This window comes from Coturnix japonica, chromosome 6, assembly GCF_054131305.1.
Source record: "Coturnix japonica strain WE chromosome 6, WE-NBRP24, whole genome shotgun sequence".
Taxonomy (NCBI): Eukaryota; Metazoa; Chordata; class Aves; order Galliformes; family Phasianidae; genus Coturnix; species Coturnix japonica.
Genome location: NC_140668.1, coordinates 36,461,590 through 36,488,869, shown reverse-complemented (window position 1 = coordinate 36,488,869; position 27,280 = coordinate 36,461,590). Strand labels below are relative to the sequence as shown.

The window sequence follows — 27,280 nt, the reverse complement described above, 5'->3', positions numbered from 1 at the left end:
CAGGTAACTTCAGGGTGCACATCTGCATTTCCTCCCTTCTACTTGGAGGAAAGGTCTGACAACTTGCAATGCTTCCAATAGCCTTCAAAAACAAGTCAGAAGTAAAAAAAAATCTACAAAAAAATCAAACCAAACCAAACCAAAACAACTCAGCACTGGTGAGGCCACCACCTGCCCCATAGCAGGAGCTGCATCCACTTCCATTATATAAACCCAGCTTACTAGGCTGCGAGCTCTGCTTCATGCATAGCACATCCATCACATTGCCCTCAGCCACACTCAGGCATCCTCTCTGCTGTTGGATGCTTGAGTTTTGCTGATGCTACTGCTGCTGGATTGCTGTGTTCTACCCGGTGGACACAGCCATTCATTACAGAGCACATGGGTCTGTCACCACATCCCATTTGCTCTCTGCACCATATGTTAAACCAGTAGGCAGAGCAGAATCATTAATCTTCTTGGGTTCAGCACCTACCTTGTTCTTTGTTTTGTTGGTTTTTTTAATTATTATTGCTATTATCAGCCTTCTCCTGTCCACGAGAATACTTGAAAAATGCAGAGGGAGCGATGGCATGGCCCAAAACAATGTTTTCAAGTGATTGGATGCCATTTTTTTTATGGATTTACTTTTGTTTTTTAGTTCTAAGGACTGCAATTTCTTGCAATCATAGTGACAGCATTTGGTGTGAAGGGAAACATACACCACTATGTTATTGCATGAACATACAGTTCTGAAGAGCCCACAAAAGAGCCAACTCCCAACACGAACTTCAAAGTAATTTTTCATGATAACACATTTCCAAAAATGCTAAATTCTTAAGCTTTTTATCCCCCTAATCTATGCCCAATGTGCAACATGATTACTTTGCTGTATATACATTAAAACACAATAATTATCTCTTATTTGCTCTGCTTTTCCCCATTCATCTTTTTAATTAAATGAGGTCTTTAAGGATTTTGTCCTTCAGGCAGTGAATTGAGTTTGTCTGAGAAATTGAAGGCATTAAAGATGCTTTCTGAGACATGCAGAAGCAAGAACAGTGATTTCTTACTCCTGTTCCGGAAAGGTAAGATTCTCCCACACAACAGTGGAATAAATCACCCTCAGGTCGCTCTCAGTCAGATGCACATCTTTGTTCTAGTCTTGCTGGCTTTGCACTCTGTGTCATGCATGCAACAGAGCTTTCCACATGTGCTCCTGGATTGGCATCAGCACGTATTGCTGACAGTGTATGCCCATAGGAAACATGGTACTGATGAATTCTACTCTCCCAGATTGCTGTAATGGAAATTACTATGGCTAAAAGGCAGTACGTTTTTTCCCCCATTATGACAAGTACAGTGTGATTTTCTTTCCCCCAGAAAGAGAGATCACAAATAAGCAACCGCTGCCAGCTTTGTGTGGGCTGATGTGCTTTGGCCTACAGCCAGCATCCCCTCTCCACTCCCAGGTATACGGGAACAAACAACCAGGTCCTCCCATCACCACCCAAAGCCAACAGGAGTGCATTGAGCTGGAAGCATTACTGAGCTGCTGCCCCATCCCTGCTGCTACCCCCAGTTACAACAGGTCACCTCTCTGTCACAGGCTTTCATGGGATGGGATGTTACAAGAGCGAGCAACACTAGAAGGGCTTTGAAGTGGGTAATTTTATAACCATTCATTCAGTCCGTTCAATAGAGCTTCTCAAAGTCAAGCACTGAAGGTGATGGAGAAGGTGTGTTAGACAGCAGGTAGGTTACCACAACCCAGAGCATGGCATGCCAGCAGAGCTGAGCCTGCTCAGACCCTTCTTTTTAGCATCACCATGCTTCCTTCCTGTGCAACTCTGCCATTTATACTTACTGCCCTCGTGTTCTCTTTGGCTGTTTCTTTCTCGCATCCCTTGATCTTGGTTTCATCTCTCACCCCCTATTTTGAGATAGTTCAGCACTCTTTCCAAAGCCAAAGGCAACAAGGCATATAACTTAGATTGTTTAACCTATATAACCCAGGCATTAAACATATGTAGACTGGCTGTATTACAGCAATTACTTTCACTAAGGCTTTTAATCTAGATTCATTACTTTAGGTTACAATGACCTATACAACACGCTCAAAACCCATTTATCCTATTTAAAGCATGTCTCCTGCCATGAAACGTCAGCAGTGTTTGATTTATGATTTGGGCATGCTTTAATAAAAAAATAAATAATAACCAAAGTAATTACTGCTTTTACAGTGGTAAAAGCCCACTGCCTCAAGGTTGCCACAACACTTGTATACATGAATAGCAATAGCCCTAATCCTCCAGTTGGATGACGAATGCAATGGCTATTGAAATACTGCTGCCTGCAATGGTGCCTGCGTACCAGGGAGCACTGCTGACAAGTTTCAGCAGGAATGATTACACCTCAAGCAGCTCAGGATTCAATGCGTTGGCTGGCTCCTGGCAGTGCCATTACTTTCCATTTATTTATCCTAATACTTCTAAGCAATAGGGAAAAAAAAAAAAAAAAAAAACCAAACCAAGAAAAAATCCTGTTAATCTCTGTGTCACCTTGCAAGAGCCAAGACCTTTTGTTTGAACTCTTCTCCTTTGCTTTCAAATAAATTTGGGCAGTCTTCAAAGTAAGTCTTTCTGAGCATTCCTAGAAGTGTGATGACTCCATTGGTTCTTGCAACATTTTGGGAATCCAGCTGACTTGCAAAACACAGCCATAAAAAGGCTAAATCAAGAAAGGTTCCCAGAAGCGATCACTCTTCCAAGCTCATATTTTTGGTCCAAATGTGCTGTAAGTTCCCAAGGACTCACATACACAGATGGGTGCTGATGGCTGGTTGTAAACCAATTCAAAAGAGGGAAGCATCACCCATTTTAGTTCTGCTTTAGGATTTAGATTATTTTATATTACTGAGACCTCAGAGTTCCCTGGAAGCATCCTCTTGACACAAAGGATGCATACAAGAGTCTTTGTGACTTTTCTTAACTATAATTAAAACCATCCTTCTGCATGCCAGGGCACTCGCTCATAGGAACTTGGAAGTCAACCCCTTTCTTCTCAGAACAGCAGGGAGAAAACTCACAAAACAGAGATTTCTCCAACATTCACATCTGCTTTCTGGTATGAAGTCATTCCAGCAGTCATGTATATTTTAAATCACTCCATATAGAAATAACTAAGCTGTTGGTCACACACATTAAATGAGAAAAAGCAGCTTCCCCCCACCCCTCATTCCTGTGTTTGGCCTCTACTAATGAAAATTTGGCTTCAGGATTATTATATAGAGATGGATGTTATGCTGTTTTTATGGCTTTGCTATGAACTACAAAAGTCATGCTTAAGCTTCACCAAGGTACCAGCATCAGATGGCCAAATGTGGAACAGCAGGTCTGCTCACCCTCTTACTCAACAGAGTGTGAAAACATTCTTGGGATTAATTCCCATTCCCATACAAACTAATAATAATCCCCAGCAATCCATAACTCCATGTTCCGGGTGAATGAAACACGTTTAACCCAACCCCAAATCCCTTTTCAGAGCCCTCATTTGAGCACTGTAATTCTCAACACTTTGACTGCCTCCCTTGCCTCTGGCCATACAGTCAGCCTCATTCTTCTAGAGATGCAGAGATGGTCCCTTAGCAGGTGGCCACCAAATCTCACTCATGACAGCTTTCTCCCATAACATAACCACAAAGATGCTTTCACTGCTCTTACCCAGCTTGCAGTGCAAGACTAGAAGCACACATCAGACATGGCTGTCATCAGGGGGCCTCATAGAGAGAGAAGCAGAATAAAGAAATGATAAAATAAAGACTTTATAACTCACCCTTTGTTTCACCAAGGCTACATATCTTAAAGTCAATTGCTCACATTTACCAAGACAAGATGTGAAGAAGAGAATTAAGTGCTGACTAGGAGAGTGGGAGCCAAAGATTTGCTGGGTAAGAAGTGACAGAGACCATTTACTCCTCAGTCACAACCTTCATTGCAGAGGCTAGACCTGAGGGAGCTGTAGAAAATCTTTTCTTTTAATCATGATTTCTGCTGCATATAACCTCTTTTAAACTATACTCACATGGCTTTTAATACTTACTCACCTGATTAGACAGTGACATATTGAGGTATTATTTGTTAGTCCCACTGTTGGGCTGCAGCCACATTCTTCAGTTTGCTGATGCTTTTCATTGGACTTGAATTTGAAAACAGGCTCAAGTTATGTATTTAAGTAAATTAACCACCATATCTCCATTTCCCTTCCTCTCCTCCCACTCCCAAAACAGTTTCATCCCTTAAAGAAGGGAAAAAACCTGAACGCTGGTCCTTGAGAGCAGGAGCTGCATCAGCTCTAATACAGACACAAGCACTTTGGCTACAACCTCCCTTAATTTATTATCCTGTTCTCACAGCCACCAGCCATTTTCAGCTTGGATTCTTCTCAAGTTAAGCCATTAACAACAGAAAATCACCTTTAATGTTGCAACCTGTTAAACGATGAATAATTCAGTAATATGTTACAACAGAATTATCCTTAGAAAACAAAGTACAGTCCCTATAGGAATGAAACACTAACAACCCTTGATCCCACAATTGCTTGGGACTGACTAAATCGTCTTCATCATTAGTGGAAGATGAATAAAATAGCTATTTAAAATATAAGTTTCCTGAGAAATAAAAGTTAAAATAATTTAAAAATAAAAATCAAATCTTCCAGGTGAACGCCTAGTTTAATCAGTCTGCAACACACAAGGTAATACTCCTATTAGGGAAGCAAAGGAGAGAAAAATTTACATTTTATAACCGCTGCCAAATAGCGCAGTGGTGATTAAGGGTTGTTATGAAGATTGCCACATAAAATAGTGCACTGGCTGCCAAAGGGAATTTGGGTTGTATAATGTTTGCGAGCACCTAAGGGCCAAACTCCAGCCAACCCAAGTTACAGTTCAACCAGATGCAAAGTGAAAAACCAACACCTCCATCCAGGATTGAGATGAGGTGTTAGGTAGTTCCCTCACTCTGATGGCAGCCAGGATTCAGCCTTTCTGGTTGTAGCATTGGTCCCTAGTAGTGTACAAAGTCAAGACAGGACAAAAAGAGTCAGAGCAATTCATTTTATTATACATTTTTTACAGGCAGATCAAAAAGTTTTGTGAAGTAAATAAAAGGTAGAAATTGATAGAGAGACTGAAACAGTCACAGACTTCCTGAGAGAGAAACATTTGTAGTCGTATTTTCCTGAAAGGATGGCACAAAAAACATCTACGAGTGAGACTGATACTGATATAAACCCACAAGGAGCAAAGCCACCATAGATAAAAGCAATAATAACAACAGGTTGTAGAGGAAAGGAGGATTTCCAAACCAGGATTCAAACTGAAATAGTGAGACAAGTCTGCAGAGCATCCTCCAGGCACATATAGAGTCTGGTATTGCTGTATGGGGTACAGAAAGGAGACAGAAGTATTACAGACACAAATTTAACTGAATTTTGATCAGGACTATGTAATGCAAGTAGTATTACGACAAAAGATGAGAATGTCAGGACAGGAAAAACGCACCTATGTTGAAAGCCCAGAAAATAACAGCTTACCCTTTTCATCGCATGAAGGGAAGCAAGGCAAGATACAAATGGCAACACCAGGGGACTAAGGGATAGGACTTATTCCAGAATATCACATTCTTAAAAAATCAGGTGATGCTAAAAAGGGAATGAGGTAGGAAATCAGTACTGTTCAACTTCAGGTACTGGAAAGGGTTCTAAAGAACACACAGGAGGGCAACTACAAATGGATTCAGGAGGAGTGACCAAAAGCACAAGACTCATGGGATGAATGCAACCTCTACGAAAACAGGGAAAACAGGAAAAACAGGCAAGGATTCAGAAAAAAAGTGAACAAATCATGAATTCTTCATTAATGACAAAACCGAATAAAGTATCGTCTAGAGAGAAGCAAGATCAATTTACTCATTATTACAGATAAAGCAGGAAAAGCAAACACAGGCCGAACAGTGACATGAAATTAGCAGTCAGGATCCCTGTTCTTAGTAATACACTGCAGGAAGGAGATGGTTGGCACCTTGATGAAGATCTTCATCTGTCTTTGTTCATTTTCCTCCTCATACTGTTTGTGATGTTTATAATGTATCCCCTGCAGACTGAACAACACAATACTTCACAGAACTTGGGGGGAAAAAAGTCAATCATTTCTCAGGTTTGACAAAGAGAACCATATTTAAAGGAATATGGAAGCTGCAGTGAAAAGGATGCGCATTAAACATTTATAAGTCCTTCTAGTGGTGGGAGTACACAGCTTTTTCTAATGTTTAGAAAGGTTGTTAACTAAAAGATTGATTAAAAAACAGGTTCGATATCTGTCAATGTGTTGGTAGTGGTTGTTGAAGCAGACGGGGCTATATAGCCTCATGTGATAACTTACACTAAAGACAAACAGTTACTCCAGAAAGACCAAACCTGTGCCTTCTACTTGTTTACCCACCACTTTTCCTGAACACTACTCTTAATGCAGAGATTTCACTCCACTCACAAGGCAACTCAAACTTGATATACCAGAGACAGTACAATAATTAGCAGTGCCCTAAAACAGAGTTCTTCCCACAGTGATCACAAATCTGATAAATGCCAGTGGATACCTTAGAGGTCCTCGTTCTCAGCTTCCGATGTCCTCAGCGCCTGTGGGATGGACTGAGGTCCCAACGACTTACTAACTAAGAAGTCATAGAACCAGAGTGGGAAGTAGCAGAAGATGCAGAGCATCACGTAAGCCCCTTTGCCAGGAGTATACAAGCCACGTGGTCGTTTGGAGAGCAATGCATGCAGAATGGAGTTCAGCACTGGCGTGAGGTCGGCATCGCAGTGCGCAGGGATGCGCAGCAGGTAGCTTTTCAGCCCCAGCAGGTAGTCCCTGCCATAGTCCTGCTGTACGTCCACTGAGAGGTGCTCCACCAGCTCTTTCTCCTGTTTCACCCATAGCTCCGATGTGCCTTGGATACCTGCAGCAGCAACACCATGGTTGAAAGTGAGTTTGGGGTTGATCATAAAGAAATTAAACCATGATCTGAAGGCAATAAGCCCTTCCCTGCCACTGAGCCTGGAGGCACAGTTGTTCTGAACTGCACAAAGGAAGAGCAAAACACCTGGTTACTTACAACTGCATGGTGTTAATACACCGTTCTGTTACCAGCTCTACTCAGAAGAGTATCATTTTCCTCCCATATCATTCTGTTTTGTAAAAACTCTTTCTTAAAAACAGGTATTTCTAATTAGTATTTATTAAAAGGAGATTTCATTGAAAGAAGAGAGAGATAGGCAAAGTAAGATGGGCAAGATTAAACTGGGTTGGCCCAGTGCCTCTCTCATGAGTGACACTGGTATTTTAATAAGCTGTTTCACGAAGAATGAAACTTGTATTAGACAGATGGAAAAAAAAATTCATCATATGTAAGAATGAAAGCAGTTGCTTTCCAATGCATTGCTTGCAAATGAAGACGTATCTTTAAAGAAATGTTTACAGCTCCAATACTGGGACTTGTCTTGACAGGTGATGTTCCCATCCAGGAGTCTGGAAATAGCACAGCAGATTCCTGAAGGTAGAAACCTGGGGATGCTGGCAGAGCCCAGCACATAGGAAGGAAAGCATTCAAGGGAAAAAGCTACTACCCCCTCCCCCAACAAGAACAGAGGGAAGATGCAGAGTGATTCTGAAGACAAACCATGTCCCATCACCTGAAAGGTATAACAAGATCACAGTATCCTTTAATGGAGAACTCTGTGCAAACACTGCCAAAGCAAAGAGTACAGCTCTCTGCCCTGGCTCACACAGCAGAGATGTGAGACCTGGAGGGGAGCAGCAGTCAAAAAACATACATCTTAATTTCTGTAATCAACATGAGGAATAGGAAAGTGCTCAGACTCGTTCAAGAGCTCCCCTCAAGGACATGGAACTGCAGGAAAAAAGAGGCAGGAACTATCTAAAGTGTCAAACACCAACCTGTTCTGAAGCCTGATGGATGAATTGCAGCAACTTTGATTCCCCATTTGGAAAGCTCCTGCCTCATTACTCCAGAAAACATGGACAGAGCTGCCTTTGATGCTCCATATGCAGCATACCTCGGTAGTGGAATGCCTCCTGCAGGAGCAATATAAACGTGATAAAGCTTAACACTGGCTCTTTCCAGCCTTTATTTCAGTGATTTAGAAGGAAGATTATAGCACAACCAGAATTACGTGGCTCTCTCTGAGGTTAAAGACAAGTCGGTGAGGGAATCATTTCTTCCTGGAGGTTAAAAAAAGTGTGAGCTGTAAATTAGCAGTTGCTTATAGCATTTATGCTCAGTAACTCCTTGTAAGATATCATCTGAGGCAGAAAACATGAAGTGTAATTTGCAGCACTCTTTACCCTCAAATGCAATACAACTGCTGGTTTCCAAAACACAGATAATGCTTTACTTCGTATAAACAGTGAAAGGATAGATTAATAATGCTATTCCTGTTGTCACTAGAACTAATCTCAAACTCCTATTATAAACTAAAGTTACAACAGAGCAGGTGATCTCAACTCCAGCTTTACAAAAACACACATCCCTTCTCCTCCACAGGCAAACCACTCCTGCTTGCGTGGGCAACCCAGCACAACCTCTGGGACAGCCTCCATTTCAGACAGAACATTGCTGTCTCAGTGTATTTGAAGCTTTTAAAAGAAAACATTTGAAAGTGGGTGGACTTCTTAATCACCCACTGGTGTCATTTGTTGAGGTTTTTGTTTTACTGTGACGACCAGGATATCACAGGAGCTCCGGATGCAGAATCAATTCTTTGAAGAAGTCAGGCCAGTCATATGTTAATTTTTCTCCTGTATGCATCTGAGAAAACATGAGTCTCAATTGGTTTGAGCCAATTGAATCACATATGCTCTCCCTCTGAGGTCAGGGTAACCTCAAATCCAGTTAATGTAGCTCTCTGCAGGCAGGAATAGGCTAAGCACAATCAGACCTCACTAACTTTTCTGCTAATGTTTTACCAAAGGACCCTCAGACCCCATGTTAAGAGGAAGCTACTTACCCAAAACAGAACATCTGTGAACATCTATAGTTTAAGCAAGGTCATTATTAACTCCTTTAACAGCAAATTATTCAGCACAGGGAAGCTCTGTTTATCCCTGCAAGACAGCTTGGGTACTCACGCCAAGAATCAAGACATCTGCCACAAAATACCTAAAATACAAGCTTCACTTGGGCACTCAGAAAATAGAGCTGTCCTCTGCTTCTGGGCTTGAAAGGGCAATGGTCCCTCATTAATAAAAAATTAAAAAAAAAAAATCAGGACTTAATTGCTAGCAATGAGACATTAATACACGTTCGGAGGTACAAAAACATTCCTGGAATTGAAATAAAGACAGAAGATGACAATACAACAGCCAGGCTGATGCCACATCCTTGAGGTATGCCACAAGCTCAAGGTAACACCTTGGCAATAAAGCAGGATTCAAGTGGACACAAACTGCACAGAGGTGAGAACCCAAGCAGACAGGGCAAAGGAAAAAAGAAAAATCCGGATATGGCAAACCCCAAAGAGGTCTTGCAAGGATACCTTCCAGCATCATGACATCCTGCTTCTAGCAGGTCTCATTTTCAAAAGAGCATTCATGCTCCTCAGCTGTTGGCTATCAGATAGCGATATTACTCCCACTCCCATCTTAGACTCAGCTGTCATCCTAGAATAGAAGGTTATGTTATAAGGGCATATATGCATATCCACATTAATGCATGTGGCAAATGTCATGAACTTACCCAAAATATATTTCTACTTTAATTTTAACCCAGTGTATTAAATAAACTAGTCCAGTTGAGCCTTTGGCTGTAACCAGCCTAAGTGGAAGAATACCTGTTCTAGCTTAAGTCAGAAAACCTTTGTGCATCGCCACAGTGTGGTTGAAGGGTGCACAAACAAAGGTGTTGGCAGAAGTCTACTGTAATGTGTTCTAGAAAATTCTGTGTTTTATCGCTCATCTTCCTAGAAGGAAATCAGAACTACCCCTCACAGCAACTACAACAGAAGGTCAGAATTTTACAGTTCTATGTAGTAACGTATCTTTAGTTATACTAAACTCTTCTTCAAGAGCTGATTTCTGAAAACAGCCTATTCAACAACAGAAGCCTGCACTGCTTACTTAAATACTAATTCCCTGGACATGCCTACAATCGAGACCAACCAACATTTTCCTTAGCATTTATGCCAAGGAGGTGAATTGCTTTTCCTGTTGTACCGGTCCTTCTCTTGGTGCTCTCACTCGGCTCACCTGTCATACTGGACATGTTCACGAGCCTCCCCCGGGATTTCCTCAGTAGAGGCAGGAAGGTCTTGGACACCTCCACAGCCCCAAAGAAGTTCACCTCCATGCACTGCCTGTACATGCTCATGGGCAGCAGCTCACCATCAGCAGGGAAGCCCAGGATGCCTGCGTTGTTCACAACTCCCCAGAGCCCTGGGAAGAGGAGAAAACAAAAATACATAAGCTCTGGCTGCCCACACACTTTGGGGTGGAAATAACCTACGTACATAAGAGACAATGAAGTCAACAGGTAAGAGGTGCCCCTAAATAAATAGACTAGTATCCCATAGAATGCCACAAAAGCAGTACCTGTGTTTTGCACTTTCTCTGAGACTTGCAGGTAGGCTTCCTTGACCTGGGTGGGATTGGTTATGTCCAGCTGCAGGAGAGACAGCCTCTGGGAACAGGTCCGCCTCAGCTCCTCAGCTCCAGGGCCATCCTTATTCAAAACTCCAGCAAACACAATGAACCCCAAGTTATCCAGGTATTTGGCCAGTGCGTGCCCAATCCCAGTGTCGCTTCCTGAAAGAATCCAAGGACAGATAGACTTGAAGTGTCTCTAAGTCATCATCATCACTAACACAGAGGGAGGCAGAGGTCGTTGGAAAAGCACAGATGTAACCAAAGGAAAGATGAAAGAAGATAACTAAAATGTATATCAGAGCAGGGAGGGAGGTTTCGGTGACAAGCCAGTTCTTTGTATGTTCAGTAAACACCAGTAAACACCATCCCCCCCTCACTCAGAGCTGAGGGTAACAGCTTACACTGTCCCACAGAGATCCCGAGATTCATTCCATTCATACAGAAGAACTAAAACCACAAGTTGACTTAACACAAACACTCAAAACCCCAATAAGAAAGTATCTAGGAAAAAATGAAAATCCAGAATTTAATGTGAAATCTCAACAGGACAAAGCATTTTAGGGCACTGCAATTCAAATAAAATGAGTTACATTTCTTAACTCAAGGAAGTCGTGTTGTTTTATTCAAATATCCACCACCCTGACCATTCTGATGAACACTTTTGGTCACAGGTTACCACCAAGCTAAAGCTAAGCAACTTTGTCTTTAGCTGCAAAAGGACTCAGTGCTTTCCAGCACTAAGAAAACTCCAAAAAGGCATTTTCAGGCTAAACCAAGCTACACCAGCTATTTGATTTGTGCAAACTTGCATCAGAATTTCTTTTTATCCTCTCTAGCATCAAACTTATTCCCAAACCTTGTACTGTAATAACATTTACATATAAAGCAACAAACTGCCAAACGCATGAGGCACCACTAATGTAAGTGCACAGCAACAATCAGGCTCGTACAGATCCTCTCACCAAGTAAGCTCTACTTCCAAACCCATTTTCAGCATGGGTGAAAACCCACACTTGAAGAAAAGGGATGGGACTTCAGGTGGCTTTTTGCCATTTCCGTATATGCAAAGGAGTGCAAGTCTCACTGTGTAACCTTACCAGAAAGGTATGAGGGTTAACCTGTGATTCCAGCACAAAAAGGCAGGTATTACAACTATTGATAATGGGCCAGCTCCTGCACCGAAAACCCTCAGTCAACAGAGCTTGACTGCCAAAGAGACTCATCTTAACTCGTGCTAGATCTCTATTTCTGGGCTTTGTCTTCTATATGAGACTTTAGTACTGAAAGATGGAAAAGAAATTAATTCCAGGTGATTTGAAAGAAACGTGTACTCAGTGCCTGGATCAATCAGCACAAGATGTTGAAACAAATTACTCATGCTCTGTTTAATCCCTTCTCTAACAAATGCTTTCTGGTATTCTTGAAATCTGCCATTTGTTGACAATGTACCAGACCATGACATCCATCACATTTCATTTCTCACAGCACTGGTCTGGAGGAGATGAACAAACCTACATTCCTGGAAATCCATAGGAAACATGATGAGGCCTGCAGATACCCCAGTGACATGATGGATTTCTGGGTAAAGTTGGGGGTGGGAGTACTCTGTCTTCCTCTCTTCTACTGAGAAAGATTTCTGGCTCAAATCCCAACTCCTCCGTCCTCTCCAGTAGGGACACAAACATGAAGCTGCAACACAGCTTGAACTGAGGAGGGGGCAGAGGAATTAGAGACTTCCCCCACAAACAAAACAGCCATCTGTGAATCACTGGAAAACTTGTTTTAAGAGAGGGAGTCAGTACAGATAGCAACCGAGTCATTACTAAGAACTTCATTACTAAGAACTTCAATTCACCCTGAGCAACAGGAACACAGGGCACACACTAGGAATAGAAAGACCAACTGAGCTGGAGAAATTCATCCCACTCAACACACAATAATCAAGGCAAGAATTCCACAATCCTGCTACCCTGCATCTTCATGACAGCTCTTTTTTTCAGTTTGGTCTATCAAACCCAGTTGTGCCTGGGGCCACCGCTGAGGACAACAAAGCACTCAGTCCCAACATGAGGGTTAATGGAAATGTTTCATCTGTATTCCAGACTGCTCACACACCTGCTTGTGTGAAAGAGCATTTGGACAACAGAGCTGTCAAGTTACTGGTGTGAATTACAGACAGCAGCAGCACACGATGACCAGAACCACATATGAAAGCCCAGAGAGAAGCACTGAGGTCACTGTGTGCCCTAGCCAAAGGCAGCCATGGGCAATGGCTGCAGCACTCCACACAGGGCTGGAAGGTGCAGAGAAATAATTTCCTATTAAAAGCTTGCCTCAGGTCTCTTCTAAACTGGAGAAAAGGATCCCAAAACTGAGTTAAGGGCACTGAGCACCTCTGTTCTGTCTCACAGGGGTGGGGGAGTAAGTGCTGCAGACAAGGCAGCTGAGAACCACGCTGAGTAAATCACTTTGATTAAGGAGGGTCAGATTGTGTACCGTCTGAATTCAAAGAGAACCAGAAGAGCTTCCACAGCTGCATCAGCTACCAGAGGTGTCTGAACTTGTATTTGTTTGGGACAGTTGTAGCACAGGTACAAAGAAAGCACAGCCCATTCCCAGGGCCCCTCCTCACCCTGGCTACAAAAAGAGATCTCGTTTGCCCTGTACTCACTGGGCTCTGTATTTAATCCCCACAGCAGTGCTGTCAGGCAGCTCTAAATCACCTCCAGGAGGTCCCTATAAAGCAGAATGAAATGCTGCAATAAATAGCTCAATCATCCAACGCAACTTGACTCAGCTTTCCATAGGGAAAAACAGGAAGAATGAGTAGGTGGGCATTCCAGTTCAGAAGCCTGATTAACACAGACAACAACACCAAAAGTCTCAGAAGAAACAAAAGCAGAGCCACAAAACTACAAAAACACCATCCCTGAAAACCAAAGGAGTCTCAGAGTTCATTACCTCTGAACTCCCCCGCCAGCGGGGCAAATCACTCACTCCCAAACATACTTTATTTCATAGAGACAGCACCAAAGCAGTGCCTTGAATTGTCGGCACAGAGTATGCAGCACATCAGAAGACAGCAGTACCTCAGCAGCCAGAGCAGCAAATTGAAACAAACAGAAGTAAAGCACAAGTGGAGCGTTCTGAGGGCTCCCAGAAATTAATGTCTCTCCTGAACAATTAACCCACTGTAAGTATTCTCATGGGTTGTTTTTTCCCCCCAACCAGTTGTTTTCACAAGCATATCTTAAAAGCTACTTCTAAGGATTAAATGAAACTCTTAAAATAATGGCATCTATTAAGACGCTTCTCTACTTAAGTTCTAAAAAAGGAAAAAAGAAAAAGAAAACATCTCTGGAAAAGCAAGTAAAACAAGAAGAGAACAGCACCAGAAACATGCATTTCAGAGAATTCCATCCTAAAGAACAAAAACTTTTCCAGCACAGCTCCATGCAGAGCCCATCTTTGTGCCTCAAGTTCCTTACCTGTGATGAGCACAGCTTTGTCACCCACAGGCAGTGGCCCTGCATCCAGGTACGCTGAGCAGCTGAGCCATATGCTGCAGAACACTACGAGCCCCCAACACATGCCCAACACAGCCACACACAGCAGTCCGAACAAGGCAGCCAGCACACTTCGGAGCAGCACGTGGGTTCTGTAACTCCTCTTGGCCAAGCAGAGCCCAAAAAGCACAAGGATGGCCACACAGAGCCATCCCAAGGGGCTGCTGGGGAGAGCATCCATCACCCAGGCACCAGGCAGGAAGGCAGAGCAGGTGCTGCTGTCTGCAGCCCACTTATATAGGGGCAGGGTGAGGGGTGGGGCGGGGAGAGGGGACTGTGAAGGTTTGACATAATCTCACTCACCCTTGGCATCTGCAATGAGCAGGAACCTTCTGGCTTTTCTTACCTTTTATTCCTTCTGCCTGACAGCTCCACCTTCTGCATAATATGCTGGCTGGGTAATGATTGACAGCAGTGGGAATGGACATGATGCAGCAAGCACTTGGCTTCGGGAAGAAATTCACCGCTATATGTTCTGTGTGTCCTTACAGAGCATTTCCCCAGGGATGTTATAAAGAAAAAGAAAAGAAAGGAAGAAGAAGAAGAAAAAACAAACTGCTTGATTTACAGGAAAAGTCCTGTGTGAAAACTTTGGCTGTGATTTCTGAGGAGTTGGGTGTGATGGGGAATCTCAGGGTGGGATGGCACAGGTGGTGCTGCCATTGAGGGCAGCCTGTTAAGCAATGACACATGGCACACCTGTGGGGAGCTCTCAGCACGGCTCCATTAACATTGATTAAGGCAGGAAGCATCCCTTCCATACCCAAAGCAAACCAAAAACACACATGCAAATGATTCACTGTATTTGAGAGATCTGACAGCTACCATGCTGTACTCTGAAAGTTGTTTAAAGAAGAAAAGGGTGTTGTAACAGTCACCCTGCTATAAGGCATGAACTGCAGTTCAGGCATGTTTATCTCTGTAACAACCCCCCCTAACTGGTCTGAGATCACAACCAGCCCACAGGATGCAAGTATTTGCAGACAGCCCTGCTTCAGACACAGTGAGGTGGAAGCTCAGTGTGCAGACCTAGCATGGGACACAGCACATTTCCATTCCGTTTTTCCTCTGTGGTTTTCCTCTGTGGTAAATCTATTGACTATAAATTTTTACAGCCAGTAAAAATGTTTACATATGTCTATATGCAGTTTACATTAGAGATGAGGTCACTTTCTTAAAGGAACATTACCCCGAGGTCTGGTTGTCATTCACTGCACTGTGAGCACTCATCCACCCATCCCTCCACCGCAATGTGCATGCACAAAGCTCAGGCTATTCTCAAACCTCTGCCATTTGCTGCTCATGCTTTTATTAGCATGGTGGCCCATAAGTCAGCTCTACCCTACTCTCTTCATAAAGATTTCCTTGGAGAATTCTGGTTTTCCTCACTGACTAGTCTTTACAGCATGATTTAGGTGACCGCTGATGTGACAGCAGTTAAAACATTGGCTCTCAAGTTGGAGGATACACGAGCTCATGTTTTGGCACAGCATTGTGCTGTCTTAACTCTCGTCTGCACTCACTGAGGTGCAAAATGACTGGGGATCTGTGTCTGCATTAATGCTGCATTAATGCTGATTCTGTATTTTGAATGCAAGATATAAGCAATGAAGGCCTTGACTTTCTTTCTTTACCAGGATATTTACCTTCCTTCCCAGCTTTCCAGAGCCATCACCCCATAGCTCAGTGTCCTGACCCCTTGCACCCTGAAACCCTCCATGTTCTGTGCTGAAGCCTGAATACTGCTTCCATAGTCAGCCCATGCTGATGTCAAACAGCAGAATAGAAGTGGGGCTCCAGCATGCCCACCATGCAAATCTTCATGCTAAGTAATCATTTTTAAAGGGCAATTAATCGATGGCTTCAGTGGATTCAATGGCTGTACAAGCACTTTCAGGCTTATAGTCTAGATATGGAAATCACTGAACTTTCCTACACAAAACTTATTTGGGCAAAAAGACTTTGTACTTAAAAATACTACCAAGCTTCTATACAAAGGCTGAGATAACCTTTTGCCTTCAGCAAGTTCTCTGTCTCTTCATGCACTCAACTCAAAACACAGCACTTACCCCTGTAAAGACAACAGAACTGTTCAACTGCCTAAAGCTAGGAGAGTAGCCAAGTACCTTTGTGAACTAAGATCTCTGAAAGCACAGACATGTACTGAACAGTGCAAAAAAGGGTTATGTGCATCTGGAAATAATACCATCCAACCTCTCCTTTGTGGTCAAATTATTGGACTCATAGACCTTAGGGAAAATTATTCCTGTAGAAAGAAGTATGTATCTATTAAGGCAAATCAAGAAATACCTCTTAGTTACTGGAGATGTTGTCTTTAGAAACATAGTAATTATAATTGAAAAGACTGGGAATTCAGAGAGAGGCGGTGATTCCTTAAGATCACATGGCAGTGAAGAAGCAGTTGCAGCTTATCAACAAAAGCTAATAATGCTAAAGTTAGTGATGATTGTGATAGTAATAACAACAACAACCTCCTCAGATAAGCATAAGACTTGAAAAAGAACAACTTCTGTAGCCGGGACTTACAAATTCTCTTGGCAGGTACCCACACAATGCATACCTTAGCTTTATATGACCATCAAAAGAAGCAGTTGCAGCCTGAATGAATTTCTCTTGTGAATTCAGTGCCAGCAGCAGCTGTACCTGTGAAACAGAGGGTCATACAGCCATAGGCTGTAAGTTCTGCCTTGCTATTAGCATGAACTTCATTCAACCTCTGTAAATTTTATGCAATAGACAAAACATCTTGAATGAGAGAAATAATTTGCAAAGGATGTTTTCTACTGTTTCTTTCAAGAACAGTTGAAAGAGGGTTGCATTCTTCCCTAAATAAGTCATTTTTTATCAAATAAAATGTTACTATCTTCCCAAAAGAGGATGGAATAATTGAAAAATAAAGGTAATTAGGTGTCTTCAGGGAGTCAGCCAGGAAACATCTCTACATCACTCACACGAGAAATGACACTTGCCTGCCTTCCTTCTGTCACCACTAACATGAAACGGCTTTCACTGAACCATCAGTGTTAGAGAAGAAAAGTATCAGTTTATCCCAGCCCACTTTTCTAACAGCAACAGAGTCTTCCCTAAAATCCCCTTTGGTACACTGTGCCTCAGTTTAGGATCAGTAAAGACGTAAGCTGTACACGGGATTGGAAGATTAGTTTGTTTTCTCAACTAGATTTTTATTATGTGAACTCTATTCCTTTCCCTTTCCCTAGCACTGCCATCATGAAGTTAATGGTAGCATCTGTGTGCCCAGAATACAAAGAATTTCCTCCTTTCACAGAGTCTACTTGTTCCCTTTTGCTGGTCCTTCCTAAAACACAGCCACAATTTCCCTCACCTTACTTTGGAGAGTTTCTTAACCATAGTTCAAATAGACCCTATGAGCACTACATCAGCAAAAAATACTCTTTGCATCTCTTTTCTGTAACTTTTCCTCTTGTGTATCTCCACCCACACAAAAGTCACATAATTTTCACCACAATTAAATTCATTAAGGAAGCACACAGAAAATCAGGCATACATGATAATCAAAAGTCTGATATAAAGTAAGAGCAAACAAACAGAGTCACTGAGAGAGGTCACATTAGTGATGGAGTTACAGCAGACCCAGCACAGCAGGGCCTCCAGTGATCATGGTAGATCACTAGTTCCCATTGGAATCTGGGCCCTACAGCACTGTTAGACTATGTGATCTTGGTGGTCTTTCCAACCTTGATGATTCTATGATTCTGTGACCTGTGACACATCTTCCTTCCATCTGCATACTCTTGAAAACTTCTCCTCAAAACAGAATTCATTCTTTTTCAGCTTTTCCTCAGAGTTTTATCAGCTACTCTTGGAGATGCATACAGAAATGAATCGAGATGGAAAAGAAAAGATGATTCAAAAAAGCATTAAGTGATCAAACATGACAAAGTGCCACCTGCCCTAAATGCATTCTGCTTCCTGCCACTCGAAGGACAAGTCCCTCAATTTGGGAACACAAAGCCATGCATTTTTCCTGTTGAGGAAGCATGACCTCAGTCTGTGTTTAATCAATGGCTTACATTGCTGCTTTGATTGAATGTGTTTGCTACTTACTGAATGCTACCCATTTCTCCTTCGATGCTGCAGATCTGAAGGGCATTCCTGTGGCTTCTCAGTGATGCTTGTGCTGTTGGTGAACTGCTGCAACTGCTGTCAGTGATGGATGTTCCTCCCTTGGAGCAGGGGACAGGCTACATGACATCTCAAGGTCCTTTGTGGGGCCTTGGGGAGGTTTTGATGGATCTCCAGCAGGCAGTATTTTAGCTAAACTTTGTTTTTTATTTAGACAAGCAGCTAACTATAGAAAATCTTACAATAAATGTCATTTTGTTTTGCTTTGTTGCGTTTCTCTTTATTATACTATCTTAGATGTTTTATTTTGTGGAATAACCTTAAATCCTGACTCAAAAATTGCCTACTTGTAACTGTATCTTCTCCCATTAAAATCACCGTGACTCTCCAAATACATAAAATTCACCAGATGATTTAATAGCTTCCTGAACAAGGCTCCAAATACTTGTTAGATCTAAACACTTCCTGAGAACCCACACCCACACTTATGTGCATTCTTAAACATTGAAATCCATGCACACGTCCATGGCATAAGCATTCATATGCATGTATCTAAATGTGCAAACCTGCAGAATTAGAGTCTGTCATGAAGAGCCCCTCCACATAGATGTGAGATGTGCCCACGCTGATCAATTCATGCAAATGAACACACACCATAAAGTGATTCCCTGCACTTTAGAGGTGAAACAGTTTTCAAGTGTCACTTCTATGGATGTCTCCATGTTTTGCAGCCAGTATTAAAATGCTGCTAAGACCCAGGAGGGACACAGATTCTATGGGAATAAGTACACATGTGCACCAATAAATCACCCCCTGCATGAGATTCATTCCTGAGCTGTGCATACTTTGTAATTTGTTTTATTAATGCTGTAAACTGTCACATGGCTTTACATTTTTAGTCTGAATCTGCTTTTTAAGAATGTATATGAAAGCCTGAGGGCAAGCCTCTCTCAAGGATGATCGCATGCAAACTTTGTTTGAGTCACCAAGAGCTATGCACATGTAGCTTCAAAGGCAGATTTGGGACCTATAACTTTAATTCATCTACCAAATGGAGCTCCAGAATCCATTAAGGAAAAATAACTAGTAACCATCTGTCTTTATTCATCAGGCTGAAAGCAGTCAATCAACCCTAGTGGACATTTTTACTTTCTTCCATCTCTCTCAACAGCTTTGAGCACAGATGCAGCCTTTTCCATAATTAAGCTGAGCACAGCATTTCCTAGACAGATTAATTCTGGAGAGCTTGTCAAAAATGTCAGATGGCATACAGGTCCTGCATCTTGCCCCCAGAATATGCGTATATATATATGATTCTGGATACAATTATTACAATTAACAGCGATCTGTAACCCACGTCATTAACCCACCTCAATGGCCACAGGGTTAGAAGAACCTGTTCTCCATGATACCCTCATTTGCTTTTCTCATTTGCTGCAGCTCAGGACATCCCCTCTGCAGTGAACAAATGTCACTGGGAATGGAACTCTGTGCAGGTTGCACACAGTGAGCAGAAGGCAGCTGCTCGCTGCTGAGCTGTGGCTGTACTGCTGAAGGGCAATAACCTCTGCAAAGTCACGGACACTCTGGAACATGCACAACCTGAGGGTGTTCCCAGCTGTGCAATTTATATTCTAACAAGCTGGAATATAATTAGATAGTTCACACCTAACAACTCTTCTAGATGCATTTTTAGGGAAGTTTTCAGATGTATGAGATGGTTTCTATTAACTTCACAGTGATATGCACGGATACCGAAGGCGGCTTTATATCTCGGTGACTATTAATAATGAGCTCATACGTGTTTTCAATTTTCTTTTTTTTCAGAGTTATAACATTTTAAAGCAGAGAATATCTCCAACTCTCAAGGATTTTATGTTACTTGTTAAATATTCTGGTTATTCAATTTAACTTTATGATCCAATCTATAGACTGAAGCCAGGATTTGCAAGTACCAGCCTATGAGCAATTTTTTGCTTCCCTTAAACTGGGTTTTTATTTTATTTTTAAATAAAGCAAAAACTTGGGTCAAATCTGTCTTGGTGCTGTTGAATTAGAATTCCAATATCATGTAGAAGCATAAAAGTTCTTGCTCTTTTATCTGATGACAAAGAACTGATGATCACCGCTGCCTTTGATTGAATGATGTAGTCAGAAAAAAAGCCGTACAAAATAAGGAGAGATTGAAAATGACTCTAGAGAAGAAAAAAGCATCGTGCTTTCAAAATGGACGTGGAAGTGAGACCACAGGAAGTGCTGATAGAAATGAGTAGAGACTGGCCAAACTTTGGGATCCAAATTGTGCACATGGAATCTGCTTGTGTATTTAGGAACATAATTTTGCTTCCATGCCTTTCATTGCTTATGTATCTATCAGTCTTTCATCCCCACGGATCTATTCCATCTGGTGAATGGAGATGAGGCACCCAAATGTACATGGAGAAGTGGGCAAGTATTAGGTAACCTTAATGCCAACTCTAGCAGAAAGCTAAACATCACAAAAGTGAAGCTCCTTTTTGGGTTTGAAGGCATAGTGTGTCACAATGTGAACCAACCTGCCAGCAGGAGAAACTTCAAATTCCAGTTTTTCACCCATACTATCATATAAATGTGTCTATAGATATGATACACAACCTGTATCTACATTGCACCACAGCCATGTTTGGATAGAAACTGCAGAAGAATCATCAGCAAGATGCTAAGCCACCCAAGATCATTTACAGGATGCTGTTTGACAGAACTGCTACAAGTCCAAGAGTGCAGCTCATTTCCTGTAACTGGACAGATCCGTCATCCAGTGACTTAAGACAAGTGTAACTGTAATACAAAGGCTGAAAGTGCAGCCACAGAACACAGCCAATAGAGGGGAAAAAATGACCGCCTCTGCCTTTCTTAGCGTGCTGTTGCAGTCTCCAGCATGATGTACTAAGCAGGCTACAGCCACCTGTATATCTGCAGTACACTAAAGATAAGTTCAGTTTAGCCTTGATTTTTTGCACTCTTTTTACTCCTCTAAAGAGTGAAGTAAATCCCAAGTTCATGCTTCACAGCGCTTTCATCCCAAGATACGATGGGAAGCCATAACTTCAACTGTTGTAGCCAGAAGCAACTAGTTATAGAAATTTAACAGCTCAAATAACTTAACAATTCTGGCTTTACAAATGTCAATGATGTTACACATAAATGATGTGCTGTTGCACCAAGATGACTTACAGAAGAAGGATTCAGTAGCAGCAGAGACCCCTCCTCATAGCATAATCTACAGTGATTGCAGGCCTGCCTCAACAATTACGGAAGGCATTTTCTCCATAAGCAGACAACACATGATGGAAGGTGGGGTGATTCGCTGTCACATGCATTACTTTGATGTGATTAACCACCTAACAGGACAAAACTGCATGAGAAACACAAAGGGTGACGTCAGCTTGGCTTTTCTATTAATGAAATGGGTGCTCAATGGATCCTTGCTGGCCATTCCAACAGCTTTCCCAGGATTTCCCAGCATATTTTTTAACTGGCAACGTCAGTGGTTGGCCTGGAGAAGGATTTTTAATAGTTAATGCCTTCTCTTAGAAAGTGCTAAAATGACAACTGCTGAAATAGACATTGTTATGATAATAATGACTGAGAGCTGCTAGAGCTGAAAATGTAAACTGATTAACCAATTTTGCTCAATGTCTGTCATTTTATTCAGCTAGTGGATTACTTCTTGGCAACACAGTCTGTGCATGTGTAACTCCTAGATTGCATAACAGACATGCAACATTGTCATTGCACAAGATTCAGTTACTAGAACGCATTCTTCTTCTAAGCCATTCAGAATATTTCAGTTTATACGGCTTGTCCACAACACGTTGGATGTTTGATCCTTATACACACATACCTGCAACAAGCAATGAATTAAGCCATTGTATATTCTGGAACTAATCCAGGACGACTGTAAAAAATCACTTTATAACAGACTGGATATTTCTTAAAAGGTAAAGAATAAATACTATTCTTACTTAATCCTTCCTCTGCAAAAATTAGGTCATTTTTGCAATGCTTTCCATGTAATTACAGAAGTAAATAGGGGGAACATCATTTTTAGGCCAGTGCCTGTTCTGCTGTCTTGCCAGACAAAGGGAAGACCACTGCCTAGACCTTGAATACAGCATCATGAAAATGAAAGCACCACAGAATCATTAAGATTGGAAAAGAGCATCCAACCATCAGCCCATCACCACCATGCCCACTAACCGTGTCCCTGGTTGTGACATCTATCCTTTTCTTGAAAAACTCCAGGGACCTACCAGAATTAGGTTTGAAGACAGATAACATCTCTTCAGCAAATACGTTTCCTTTTCCCCTTTGCTTCCACTGAGATTCCCACTGAAATGCTACGAGCTGAGGCTTGGGTGTTCTTGTTGACACATCTCATTCTCAGCTCCAGTACCTGCAGAAAATGAGCACAGTACAATATACAGACTAAAGAACACATTTGCTTCCAGTTTGTTCTATGTATGGCATAGCACATGATTATCTTGTGATGCCAAAACATCTTTTACATCTCCCTACGTGATCGAAGTAGTGTCTCCAACCATCAGCTGGATGTTCTGTGCCAATGACTCACAGTGCACTGACATCATCTTGGTTTTGCTGGCTACGTGGGTAAGATTTCTGCAAACCTATGGATTAAAAATTAAATTAAATTATAATTGACTCCAGCAGGGAAGCCATATCAGTGTGGTAAATCTGGGCAGCTGGATGCATTTGAATCATGCTTGAAAACAAATCAGACTAAAACTTCTGTAATTCTGTTCCAAAGGAGTTGCCTATTTAACTTATGAGAAGTCTTGCTTTAAGTGACCGAATTAAAGACATTCAGAACTGCATTCCAGATCCTGTCCTCCTCACTTTGAGAGTAAAAACATCTGTGAAAGCCCCTTCAAGAACATTTTGCTTGTCTTTTCATCAGATGTTTCTCCATGTACTCACTTCTGAAGCATACAATTGTTCAGGTATGAAGGGGCTCAGAGCTTTAGCCCTTGGAGTCCTGTGTGCTTACTTTGCATGACTGAAATCATTTGTGAAAGAAAGGCATGGGACTGGCTAAAATTTGGCTTTTTAACTGCAAGACTAAATGGCAGCTTTTTGAGTTGTAGTCAAATCTGCCATTCTGAAATGAGGAATGACTGTTTCCTACTATGTTTTGATGATAAAGACCATTCCTCACAATGAGGGCTAAAACTGAGAGTGGTTTAAGAGCAGAAGTTTTATTGCAACTCCAGTTTTTTTTAATATTCATAATACTTACATTAATTATGAGATAAACTGACCCAATGACCGGGCAGAGAGTAAGAAAAAGCAGAAGGCAAAGAGGTCTCAGTCCTGCAAACTGCCCTGCATGGATGAATCACAAAGTCCAGAGGATAAACCTACATCCTAAGGTTAACCTATTCAAATGCAAGGATTTAGCAACACAGGATGGAGTGTAAGGTTGGAAAAATAGTTCAGGAAGTGCAGATCTCTTTGAGCTACCAGAAGAAGTTTTCATTGCTGGATGTATTCAATACTAACACAGTCCTCAGTAACCTGCTCTATCTGGCCCTGCTGTGTGCTTGGGGTTGGACTGGACAGTCTCCAGCATTTCCATCCCTTCATCACCAGTATTCCTCATCCCTGAAGACACTCAAGGTCAGGCTGGATCAAGACTGAGCTGTAGATATCCCTGTTCATGACAGAGAGCTGGACTAGATGGCCTTTAAAGATCCCTTCCAACTCAAACATTTCTAGGATTCTACAACATCTTACCAGCCACAAATATTCTGCAGTTCTCCTGTGTTCCATTGAAACACAATCTGTTTTCTCAGAGAACGGACATCGACTGGCATGACAGTGTATGCTCTGCTCATGTGCAGCATATGTTCTATGCCATAGATTGCCATTTAAGAGCCACAAAGGTTCCCTTGCAAGAAACAATTGCTAAATATGCATATATATATATTTGGTGCTCAGATAATTCTTCTTAGAATCATCTTTGTTTTAATTCTTGCCAGGCATCAATCAAAATAAACCACGGTGTATTTTGTCTACTTCTCTCAAGGTTTTGTACAATGGAAGCTCACACGTGTTAAGCAGTTTTGACAGATAACTCACTTCTTGTGTTTCCTGACATTCCCCAGGTGACTCACGCTTCTCTGAAAGAAAAAGGGAAAATACCACAAGACAGACTTTGAGAGCACAGTTCTGTGCGCTCTGATCGAGTCCTGCTGCAGAGGGAGAGGGGAAAGCAGCACATAGCACGACACAGCCCAACAACCCCACGCTGTAACACATCATCACCCTCCCACTGTCCCCATGAAACTCCATTCCCCGTGAAACCCCGCGGCAGGGTGGCACTGCGGGGAGGCGGAGCGCAGAGCTGCGGGTTCCGAGTAGGTTCAGGCTGTTCGGGTCGGGGTCCGGGTCCGGGTCCAGCCTCGGAGCCGGATTCCCCAGCTGTAATAACTGAAAGCCGAGCGATATTACAAGACAGATTGGTGTTAATGTGCTTTTTTACTGTTTCTTCTATAGGTTAATCTCCGAAGCAAAGAGGATGGAAGCAGGAAGCAATGCCAAGAAAGCAGTGCTGATTACGGGAGGAGGAGGCTATTTTGGCTTCCGGTTAGTGCACTAAATAACTCCTACGCAGTGCTTCACCCCATCCCTGTGCCTGTTGTTCTCGTGGCTCCCTGTCAGCAGTCGCATTACTTTGTTTCTGAATGCTTTAAGCATGTTTCATATTCTGTTTCCACGCATAACTTTCAACGGGTCTGGTCAGCTTTGTAATGGGAATTTAGGTTATCATGCTATAGGTACATCATGGGGCAGAAGGAGAGCACGAGCTGGGTTCTGCTAAAGAGCAGGTGAAAACACACGTTGGTTTTGTTCAGAGCTTTCCCTACTGGCAGTTCATCCACTTCGTTTTGCTTTCCTCAAAGCAAAGATGGAGACTGAGGAAATTACTCTGTACCTTAAGCTGCACAAACTCGTCACCATAGTAGATGGTTGAACTGAGTCCAATTAGGAAAAGAAAAAGCATTGAAATAGTTAATAGTCTTATCTCTATTGAAGTGTTTTATGCATTCTGTGTTATGTATATAACATGCGTTTTCTGTCCTGTTTTAGTTTAGGTTGTACCATATACAAAAAGGGAGTCGATGTGATCCTCTTTGATGTCATGAAGCCGCTTCAACCTGTGCCAGAAGGGATAAAGTTTATGCAAGGGAACGTCTGTTGTCTGGCTGAAGTGGAAGAGGCTCTTAAAGATGTAATCTGTGTATTCCATATCGCTTCCTATGGAATGTCTGGCAGGGAGCAGCTGAACCGAAAACTTATAGAAGATGTTAACGTGAAAGGAACAGAAAATGTCATCCAAGCCTGCAAGAGTACAGGAGTGTCAAGTCTGGTTTATACAAGTACTTATAATGTGATATTTGGAGGCCAGATTATAGAAAATGGGGACGAATCTCTGCCTTATCTACCTCTTCACCTCCACCCAGATCACTACTCCCGGACCAAATCTTTAGCTGAAATGAAGGTGCTGAAGGCAAACGGTACCGAGCTTGCAAACGGGAAAGGTGTACTGAGGACTTGTGCTCTCCGACCAGCAGGCATCTATGGTCCAGGAGAACAAAGACATCTTCCAAGAATAGTTAGTTACATTGAGAGGGGACTGTTTAAATTTGTATATGGAGACCCTCTTAGTTTAGTAGAATTTGTACACGTTGATAATCTTGTTCAGGCTCACATCCTTGCCTTTGAGGCCCTCCAAGCCAACAAAAAGCACATAGCTGCAGGCCAAGCCTACTTTATTTCAGACGGCAGACCAGTAAACAACTTTGAGTTTTTCCGACCACTAGTAGAAGGTTTGGGATACAAGTTCCCAACCTGCCGCCTTCCTCTTTCCCTTGTCTATTTCTTTGCATTTCTTACTGAAGTTGTCCATTTTCTTGTAGGCCGCATTTATAATTTTCAGCCTCTCCTCACTCGCACAGAGGTTTACAAAACTGGTGTCACACATTATTTTAGCATGGAGAAGGCCAGGAAAGAGTTGGGATACGAGCCTCAGAAATACAGCCTAAATGAAGTGGTTGAATGGTTTAGATCTCAGGGCTGTGGACCAAAGCCAAGGAAGTATACCATGACACGTCTCCTTAGGAATGGAGGACTACTCCTGCTGTTCATTGCTGTGCTGGTTTCATGGCTTCCATCTGCAGTTACATTTTCACCCTGAAAGATGAAACACTGAGCATGGGGGGATGGGATTTAGCTATGTTGTGTACTCCTTGTTTTCACAGTAAATTAAATATATATGTATGTACTTCTTGGGTAAACACCTTTAACAGCTCTATCCTCGGTGAATGGAATGGGTGAGCAAAAACCTTTAATTTTTATAACATATCTTATAATTCTTCTTCAAAGTAAAATTGCCCAGGTCACTAAAAAGATGAAACTGTACCACTGCAGGCAGCATGTTATTTTCTGGTACACTTAAGACTGACCTTTTCTTCCCCAGTAGGATTATACTCATGGTCCACACCTTTTATTCCTAAGAAGTTTGTGCTATATTATCCAGCGGGGAAGAAACTTATTCTCTGATCGCATTCCAAAACCAAGTCCTGCTTCCCATCCTGGATATATATATGCCTAACCAAGAATTTGGCTCAGTTGCTAGACAATAAATATCGTTACTTTGATGAATACATTGTGGTGTTCTTTTCTGAATAAACTCTGTGTTATATCTAATGACACTTCTGGAAACGTACAATTGTGTACCTAAGTTATGGATGAGCACTTGAAGCAGCACAGACTTGTAGATTTTCTAACTAAAATATTCCAGTTGAAGATGAATGAGTTAGCTAAAGTGCAT

At 42.1% G+C, this 27,280-nt stretch overlaps 2 protein-coding genes across 7 annotated transcripts; one reads left to right on the top strand and one right to left on the bottom strand.

Moving 5' to 3' along the window:
- Positions 1 to 5,081: 5,081 nt before the first annotated feature.
- Positions 5,082 to 24,541, bottom strand: HSD17B2 (hydroxysteroid 17-beta dehydrogenase 2). Of its 3 annotated transcripts, XM_085551867.1 has the most exons (6): positions 24,526 to 24,541; positions 22,680 to 22,822; positions 10,643 to 10,855; positions 10,301 to 10,486; positions 7,994 to 8,131; positions 5,082 to 6,995 (listed from the first exon to the last, which is right to left on the bottom strand). In XM_085551867.1, exons 2-6 carry the CDS (start codon positions 22,705 to 22,707, stop codon positions 6,637 to 6,639), a joined length of 924 nt encoding a protein of 307 aa, XP_085407993.1. In that variant the 5' UTR covers positions 22,708 to 22,822; positions 24,526 to 24,541; the 3' UTR covers positions 5,082 to 6,636. The 3 variants fall into 3 exon arrangements, with proteins under 3 accessions (XP_085407993.1, XP_015729664.2, XP_015729663.2); XM_015874178.3 differs by lacking the exons at positions 22,680 to 22,822; positions 24,526 to 24,541 and adding an exon at positions 14,609 to 14,741; XM_015874177.3 differs by lacking the exons at positions 22,680 to 22,822; positions 24,526 to 24,541 and adding an exon at positions 14,185 to 14,484.
- Positions 24,542 to 24,763: 222 nt separating this feature from the next.
- Positions 24,764 to 27,156, top strand: SDR42E1 (short chain dehydrogenase/reductase family 42E, member 1). 4 transcript variants are annotated; one of them, XM_015874176.2, is made up of 3 exons: positions 24,764 to 24,803; positions 24,943 to 25,032; positions 25,542 to 27,156. In XM_015874176.2, the coding sequence occupies exon 3, from the start codon at positions 25,589 to 25,591 to the stop codon at positions 26,642 to 26,644; it is 1,056 nt and encodes a 351-aa protein (XP_015729662.1). In that variant the 5' UTR covers positions 24,764 to 24,803; positions 24,943 to 25,032; positions 25,542 to 25,588; the 3' UTR covers positions 26,645 to 27,156. The 4 variants fall into 4 exon arrangements, with proteins under 4 accessions (XP_015729662.1, XP_015729659.1, XP_085407992.1 ...); XM_015874173.3 differs by having other exon boundaries at positions 25,537 to 27,156; XM_085551866.1 differs by having other exon boundaries at positions 24,764 to 24,834.
- The last annotated feature ends 124 nt before the right edge of the window (positions 27,157 to 27,280 follow it).